This window comes from Anastrepha ludens, chromosome 3, assembly GCF_028408465.1.
Source record: "Anastrepha ludens isolate Willacy chromosome 3, idAnaLude1.1, whole genome shotgun sequence".
Classification (NCBI taxonomy): Eukaryota; Metazoa; Arthropoda; class Insecta; order Diptera; family Tephritidae; genus Anastrepha; species Anastrepha ludens.
The window spans coordinates 126,424,473-126,433,684 of NC_071499.1; the positions used below are offsets into that span (position 1 = coordinate 126,424,473).

The following is a 9,212-nucleotide window of genomic DNA, read 5'->3' on the forward strand; positions in this document are numbered from 1 at the left end:
TCTGCTAAGATCGGTAAAACAGTCAAGTGTAGTTATAGAGTTCATGTAATACTAGAAGGCCCAATTGGGTAAGCACTAGGGGTGGGACTATTCGAATAAAAATTATTCGAATAATAAAATCTTTTATTCGAGAGGTATTCGTAATTCGAATAATATTTATTCGAATTTTTTATTCGTTTATTCGAATAATGCTATTCGAATACCTCACTATTCGAATACCTCACTATTCGAATACCTTACTATTCGAATACCTTACTATTCGAATACATCACTATTCGAATACTTCACTATTCGAATATTTTTGGTAAATATTTATTTAGATTAGCGGACTACTAATCGGTTTATGTACAAGTGCATGCACCATGAGAAGGGCCAATGTAATTTTTATATTTTTAAAAGCATTTTCTCCCTGATGTTAATGAATATATAGTGAGGTATTCGAATAGTGAGGTATTCGAATAGTAAACTATTCGAATAGTGAGGTATTCGAATAGTAAACTATTCGAATAGTGAGGTATTCGAATAGTCAACTATTCGAATAGTGAGGTATTCGAATAGTAAGGTATTCGAATAATGAACTATTCGAATTATTTGAAACGAATAGTATTATTCGTTTTATTCGAATAATGTTTATTCGAATATTATTCGAAAATAATCCCACCCCTAGTAAGCACTCGTTTTAAGGGTGAATGAAAAGAAGAAATCTGTCATAAGGCCTTTCTCAACACGTCATACATATTTATGTGCATATGTTTATAATGTCAGCGCGCATTCTGGATATATGAAAAATTAAACTCGAATTAAACAGACTGAATGTTTTAATTTCGTTTAACTATACCTACTTCGCAATCCATAAAAACCGAAAATACTCTAAAACTTGATACGAAATTTGTTGTAATACTCTGTAAGTTCAAAACATTGCTTCGAATTTCCAGTTTTTTCCAATTATTGTACTTTCTCAGTACCCAACAGCTTTAGATGTATTGTTTGATAAAAATGTGGCGTCTACTATACATTGTACGTATGTATGTACATGCTTTGAAATGATTTTCCAGTATTTTCATGGACATAGCCGTATTACTTTTAATTAATAAATTTTACTTTTTCTACTTTATACCGAAGCAAACTGGCAGCAATTTTAGCGGCCTAACCGATTTGATATAAAGAATTAATGAACAGATTTTTTTATTACAAGTAGAATTGAGATTTTTCCATTGCCCAATGTATGTATTTGCGACACGTTGGAATTGTTGAAAAATAATTTTTATATGAACGGCAAAGGTATATGTACATAAACTGAGTTATGTACATATAATTTAAACGCTTATTTATTTTATACATATTTATGACTAATTCGAGGATTTAGAAATGAAAATCGCTAATAACCCAGACATTAATACATATTAATGGGCATATTCATATGTATGCATAGAAATTAACGTCTTTATGTAAGAAATGCATTAAAGAATATCCTTTTTACATTATTTAAAAACACAAAAATGCCAATTGGCAATAGTTTTCTAACAGAATTAAGAAAACTGCATCCTAGTTCATAACCTTTCTTACCTTCCCAATATCTCTTTGGGTTCATATTTCGCGTAGAAGCCTTTGGCAGCATCCTTATCGGGTAAAACATCATCTTCCTCCTCGTCCTTAGCCATTGGTGCTGGTGGAATTTTGGCGGTCAAATTTCAAAATGTAAAAAGTAATCTCTTCTGTGCGCACTTGTTTTAAATTCGAGTTTTATTTTAATCCAATAAGTTCCGAATAGATAGTGTAGTAAGTAGGCGTCTAATCAGTGATATTCTATACCGTCAAACAGTTAACTGTGCCAACTAGTAACTAAACCCCATTAGACGTTGTGAGTCGACTGGTTTTTGATTTTTGCAGCTTTAAATATTTAGTTTTTATTTTATTTATAACGACGAAGCATTTAGGATAGCTATTGCACTCAATGGCTGTTTTCGCTGGTATACTAATATAAAAATAATTTTTGCAATTAATAAACCAATAAATAGGAAAGTTTAATTTAGCACTACACTCCACAATGGAAATATTTTAATTGTTAATTTATTCCGCGTGATTCAATAAGAGCAGCGCGGTGTCGTTAGTATGTATGTTTTTCTATACATTTTGTTTCGGAAATAAGTTTTTTTCCATTTTTTATCGCAATAATTTTGCGGCTTTAGGCAACTTGTTAGAATATTTGCACGATTACACAACAACACAAAGCTTTTCGTACGAATATGTGAATTTTCATTCAAATTTTCACACTTGCCTACACTTGATAGAAGGCGTTGACGCGCGCTCGCGGCAAGGGAGAACGTCAAAAACGTTGATGTGTACTTGAATTCCATTGAAGCCAGCACCTCCAATTGGCAGAAACTCCAATTCCTATTGGATGCATTGTTGGTTTACAAACATTTCTTCAATTCTTGTTATCACAATTACAATTACATACACAATTCTATAAACTCTTGTAATTACTACAAAACAAAGTGCAGTTGCCCTTTCTTAATTTCGGTGTTACAACAGAAATATTATATTTTTTGCTGCCGTAACAAGGTAATGGTAATAGTATTTAGTAATGAAGGTAGAAAACACTCTTTCTCCGTAAATAGTTTTACTATTAGAACCATTCGAATACTTTTCTATTCTATGTTCTTATATTTATAAATATAAATACTATCAGCTGTCTCTTAAAGATATCTGGCTGTGTCTGACTAAAAGTCTGCTGAAATCGTTCCCGTGCTTTTGTCTCTTGCAATTTGCTAGGCTTGCTCCAATACCAATGCCAATGATCGGCCCCTTCCTACTTATGTATTTTCTTGTTGTTGCAGTGCCGCTGCTGCCGTTCAATGTCAAAAAAGGTTATAGTACATTTAGCGTTTTTGTCCTCTCGCCTTGCTTTTCAATACGAATTTGCCATACTTCACGGTAGTTGCATTTCAGTAGTGAATTCTTACCATCAATTACCACGTTTTTATTTTATTTTTTTTTTTTATTGTTTGGTATAATTAATTACACTTTTACAACAAGTTTTCTTTAGGATAGTAAAATTTCTGCGATCGCATTCGCGAAATACATACAACAACGAGTTTATTTATAAATTATATGCGATTTCAATTCCATTGCGTTGGCCGTCGCTTCGTTTTACACTGCTTCTAATGTTGCTCTTTACCCACTGACACTTCGTTTACATTTGAATTCACTTTTCAACGATATCACGCTCGCGCTTGCGTTGAGTTGCTCCACGGCGTGGTATGATTCGTTCATAAATGGGTGATGTAGTCACTTCCCGAGGAGCAGAATCATTTTTTATGGCCACAGCAAATGTCGGAAGCAAGTCGCAGACGTTGAGGAAAAACAGTCAAGATATAAGAAAACAATTTGACATTACGTCTATAGGTAAATTTGCTGTAGTTAACCCTTGAGTACTCAGAAGAATGTTTCGGCAGCTTGTGCTGAGGTTAGGATAAACTTTTTTTAAAAAAAGAATATTTCTTAATAGAAGTAGTTAAAACGTAAAAATAAATAGTAGGTAAAACATTAAAAATAGAAAATTATTAATTAAATTAAAATAATTTTTGGAAAAATTGCGCACAAAGTTTCGATCTCTAATTTTAAATTCGGTAATTCGATTGATTATTTAGTACGAGTATACCTCATGCTGGTCGTAATATTATTAATGGGTTTCTCTTCCGCTAACGTAATTCGTTATACTTGTAGTCGTAATTTATATAATTTTCGACTCAAGACCATGTTTTAATTTTTTTGTTTACTCACAGTTGGCTACTATTGAGTTGACTAAGTAGTTGGCAGCGCCACCAAGTTTATCTTCTTACCCGACATTCGTAAATATTTACCTTGTGTGTTCACATGTATAACTATTTGCCGCAGTTAAAAAAGGTTGTGGCACTAAAAAGACTCATGACGAAGGATATTTGATATTTTGAGTAGAACAAAACTGGCGAACAACATTCATCACTTCAGATATTCTTAGCAAATAGGCATAAATAAATGTGTCCGCATATTCAGTTGGCATGCCGCAAGTAGTTGGCTACTTTTTCTTTGCCTAAATAGTTGGTAACGCCACTAAGTTTATGAAATTAACCAACATTCTCTGTTTACTTATTTGCTAGGTGGCTTCCGTGTATATTTACTTCTTGTTGGTTAGTAATGGGCACTCCAGTATCCTTAGAAACTTTAGAGTTCACACCCTCGAGGGGTCATATGCACTGAAGGGAAGAGCGGGCGAAGTTTAGCACTTGGAGAGAGGGCCTGGAGAATTTGTTCACGAATCGCTCGAACATGGGCGGAAGAATTGATGGAGGAGTATTATGTGAGGAGCTCTGCATCAAGCTCAAATTCAAGCCTCCGAAACACTGCAGTGTATTCCAAGCGGAGGTAGCGCAATCAAAGAAGCAGTTGATTGGGTGCTTGCATGTATAACTACTGACGGAAGTAAACATTTACTTCGACAGTCAAGCGGCAATTATAATCCTGAGTTCATTAATGGTGCGCTCAAAACTATTCGGAAGAAAAGCCTGACTTCCCGAAACTGCTGGCCAGATGAGTTAGCTAGACAGGCGACCCATAAGATGGTTTTCCGCCGAAATAAGAGGATTTAACTCTCTTGAAAACCTGCGGTCTTCTGTAAAGGGAGGCTTTGCATGAACTCCACGGGTGGATCAGAAGAGCTTGAAGGGACTTCTAAGGTTACCAAAGCCGTAGGTATCGAATTTTATGGATGTCCTTTTTGCTCCTTAGGTATCCACATGGTGATACTTGGCATACTTTCGAGTCCTTTTTGCAGGAATTATTTGTAGTGTAAGGTAAAATCATATCAGTACTTCCTCCTCAGCTGTCGTACTCTCGTGGGATTGAGATTTAAGCATCTTGGCATTCACTTTTGCTTTTTTTGCAATTCCATTTGAGGAAATTCGTCAAGTTTTGCAGTGGTGGAGATGAACTCGAGGTTTGCATCGTTTTTTCAAAACAAAAAGTTTTAAATACTGTATAGATAACCTGTTTTTGGATAATCTCCCATAATGCTCCCAAAATATGTAGAATGTGCTACTAGTAAGCGGCCGATGGAAGCCATCTCCTCGACGAAGGTCTTATGAAAGAGCAAAGAATGATGCTAGTATGTTGTGCTGCACATTCCGACGCCGGTAACCAACCCACCAATCACAAAAAATATTGGGTATATTCAATAACGCATTATAATGCGCAACGTACTTTTGCAGTGTTGGCAATGCGTTCAGAAATGCAAATATGGCAGTACTGCAAATGCATCGCGTTCGAAAACGCCATTTTTGTATCAAACGTCGCGCGTTATTTGCAGGAAAAATTTTAATACTGCCAATCTATCAATTGCAACACTTGTCACATTGGCAGTGCTGCCAGCGCTGCAATTACTGCGCATTTGTAATGCGTTTCTGAATATACCCATTGTATGTTATTCGTCACAAATCAAAATTATTGGAAGAAGTTTTATGTTTCTAGAGCTATAAAAATGTTTTGTGATTTCAGAACAATAAAAACTTATACAGTGTGCCACTTAAGTCACCGTACTCTGGTTATATTTGCACAAATCATCCTGTAACTTGGCCAAATTTTTATTAAATTTAAAAAACTTTGATGCAGGCTAACAGAACAATATATTTTCTTTTAAATAATGAAATAAAAATAGTAAGATTTCAAACTTAATGTAATATTATTAATTAAAAACAAAAGGAACTTCAATATCTGCTTCAACAAAAGTCTACGTACTCTTACAAACAATATAATCTTATTAACTATAAGGAACATTATTTTCATTACAACTTTTAATTTAGTATCTAGTGGGATAACCATTCTTCTTAATCACCTTTCTGAGGCGATTTGGCATCGACATCACCAGTTTTTCAATGTGATTGGGATCCATTGCGCATCACTCTTGGTACAATGCTTCTCGCAGGGGTTTTTATTGCTTAAGTGGTGCATATTCCACACGTGTTCAATCGGATTTATATCCGGGCTCTGTCGTGGCGTCTCCAAAAGGTGTGGAGTGTTGTACGCAAGGTATAGCCTGGTGTTAATTGCGTTGTGTTTAGGGTCGTTGTCTTGCTGAAAATAGAAATCGGAACCTATTCCCAATTTCTCGGCGCTGCTCTTCATATATACTTTTTTTCAAAATATCAATATACACGTATTGGTCCATCACTCCGTCGATAAATTCCAAATTTTCGACTCCTGCTCCAGTTATGTAGCCCCAAACCCTAATACCTCCGCCGCCGTGTTTTACGGTTTTTATGGTATTTTTTGGACTTAGAGCTTCTCCTGGTCTCCTCCTTACGCGGAGACGCCCGTCTGAGCCAAAAATATTGTACTTCAACTCATCTGAGAAGATGACCTTCCGCCAGAAGTCAATTGGTTTGTCCACATACGCTTTGGCAAACTCTAAGTGCTTCCTTCTATTAATTAAATTTATGTGCGGCATCTTGCGAGGAGTGTAGGACCTAAAGTTATATAGTTTATTGTGCGCCTGTCACGATTGGAAAGTTCATGTGGCCGGCCGGATCTTTTGTTATTTTTAATGCGTCCTTCGTATTTGAATCGTCCAATGACATTCTGAATAGTGGATTTGGTTCTACCCATAATCTTAGCTATCTCTGCATAAGATTTCTGCGCTTTTGTGTAGGATGCAGGATATTTCCATGAACATCGAGTGATAACTCTTTTCGAGGCATTTTGTCTATAAAAATCGAATATTTTGAATTTACTCAATTTACTCATTACTGCACATATTTTTCAAAAATCTCCGTTATTTTTAAGAAGAACACTGGCGCCAGACAGCGCACGAAATTAAGAGTACGTAGACTTTTGTTATTTGATTATGTTCACATTCGTTGGAATAATATAAGACTAAAATTAAAAGTAACAAGAGTACGGTGACTCAAGTGGCGCACTGTATTTCCTAAATTTGTATTGCTGATTTTATGGTAGCATAAAATAATCCCCAACCGCTTTTCTTAAACACCTCTGAAGTAGCAGTTCTTGGTCGAGAATGTATTCGGTTATATACAACTACAACTCAACTACATATATGAGGTTAGTAAGTACCAACTACTAACTACTTAAGAAGTAATATACTAACCTCACACATCTCTATTTAGTTGGTTAAACCGTCTATATCATATGAAAACTTAATCCTGCTACTATGTTAGAAAAAAAATACACATGTTATGTTCGGGCCTTATTTTGACCCCACATTTTTTTATTGAGAAAATTCAAGTTTGTACAGTTCAAAAATATTTTTAAGGCTTGTGATCAATGCAATATGTCGTCGTTAGAGTGGTTGTGTGTCGGTGTGACGGACAAACAGGTTTTTTGCAAGTTATGCACTCAGTAAAGGTCTTTTTTTCCTTTTTCGACGGGCAAAATTTGCACCTTTTCCGTTCACTAGCGCATTTTCGTTTTGGAGAAGGCGAATTCGTAGATGGTGATGCACTGTCTTCTTCTCGAATTCTTCGTACCAATGATGCAGAGGCTTTCGCGCGAGGAAGCCGACTACGCCTCTTGATATGTTCTTGAGCTAAAACTTCACCGTGTTGCTCTAAAAATAGGCGCCTTTTATGCAATTTATTTTTTTGCCATTTAGGATATATTTCGGTCCATATTATAAAAGCGTTTAGAGCAGAAATATCTAATAAATTAGAAAACAGGGCAACTGGCCACCGATTGGTTTTCCTTTTGGCCACCGATTGGTTTTCCTTTTTCCAATGTGTCGACTCCACCTTTTGTCGAGTTGTAGTATTCAATTATTTCCGGAATTTTTTTTTGATGATCTTCCAAAATGTTGCTATTATAGCGAAGGGTGCTAAGCAAATAAATCATTCTGTATTTTTTAGACACATACAAAACTACTGTTTCTCTTTCATGAAAAAAAAAAATGTACTTGAGTGTATTGGAAGCTTACGCAATTCTTGTGATGTTGCATGAACCGACAGAAAACGTTTATTGTTCCTTACTGTGCCAACAATAGTAATTTTCTGCTTTAGCAGTTCTAATGCAAGGTTATGACTCGTAAAAAAATTATCGGTAGTCACATTTCGTCCACGGTATGATTGCTCTCAAAAACGGACGTCCATGAAACTCGTTCCACAGGGAATTAAGACTTTCACCGTATGACCGGTAGACTCCTAAAAGAATAATATGTCCGTTATACAATTATAATATGAAAAATATATTGTAAATAAATACCAATAAGTATAAGAAGTCCCAGGTAAGCATCGAACTCAGTAGCAGCTATAGCTTGAAAATTTTCGAAAACAGCACTTCCTTGGAAATTGCTGTAGTGAATTATATCCCTTTTCATAGCTTCTGTAAGGCATACATCAAAAGTATCACGAATTTTTGAAATACGATGAATAACATAAGAAGTCACTCCAGGTTTTCCGTGAAGAATATTTTCACTTGCTGCACGACTTAGACATTGCAAAGAAGGTATTGTTGTCCACTTTATCATCCGATCTTTATCAAAAACTTATGTGCTATTAGTTACGGTCAATGAAGTGAAGGCTTCTGTGCCACTGGAAATGGATTGTTCTGAAGATAAACATTCGTCTTCCTCAAGTACAAAATTAGCATCACAATCATCACTTGCATCGTCTTCAAGGTCACTCAAGAATACACCAATATCATGCTCAGTCATTTGTCCACGCTGACACTATGGCCAAGTAAATACAACAACGAATTTTACCGTATAAATACTAGTATGAATTTAGGAAAAAAATTTAGGTTATATATACTTACAGTATGTCTAGATTCCATGTTTTATCAAAAACTATCGTCTATAAACTTAGATTTACAATAGCAACTGATCACTACAATATTTAGCACAGAACTGAAAGTATTTGGTTTCGTTGTTATTGAATACAAAAATTATAACTGTAAACGCATTCCAGCATTCACAACAGAGAGGTGTTCCAGACGATGACTCTGCAACAGGGGATATTACATTATATATTTACTATTCGTTTTACAAATATGATAGGGGTCATAAAATGACCCGAACATTATATGCGTAAGCACTTGCAATAAACAATTTTCTAAGCCTAAAATGGTGATAAAACTAATTGAATTCAATATATTTCAACAATTGATGCACTGAGTAGTAAGAACTTTCAAATATATTCCACCAGTTAGAAATACGGCGATGTTATATG

At 35.2% G+C, this 9,212-nt stretch overlaps 1 protein-coding gene across 7 annotated transcripts in view; it reads right to left on the reverse strand.

The window, feature by feature from the left end:
* The window catches only part of LOC128859079 (phosphorylase b kinase gamma catalytic chain, skeletal muscle/heart isoform), a 50,229-nt gene extending 46,854 nt beyond the window's left edge, over positions 1-3,375 (reverse strand). For 3 of the 7 annotated variants that reach the window (XM_054095785.1, XM_054095784.1, XM_054095781.1), the window contains exons 1-2: positions 2,967-3,374; positions 1,567-1,975 (exon numbers count right to left, since the gene is read on the reverse strand). In XM_054095785.1, the coding sequence (XP_053951760.1) occupies positions 1,567-1,661 (95 nt within the window). In that variant the 5' untranslated portion in view covers positions 1,662-1,975; positions 2,967-3,374. Of the gene's footprint in view, positions 1-1,566; positions 1,976-2,966 lie in introns of all 7 variants that reach the window. The other 4 variants (XM_054095783.1, XM_054095782.1, XM_054095787.1 and 1 more) reach the window with 4 other exon arrangements.
* Between the last annotated feature and the right edge of the window lie 5,837 nt (positions 3,376-9,212).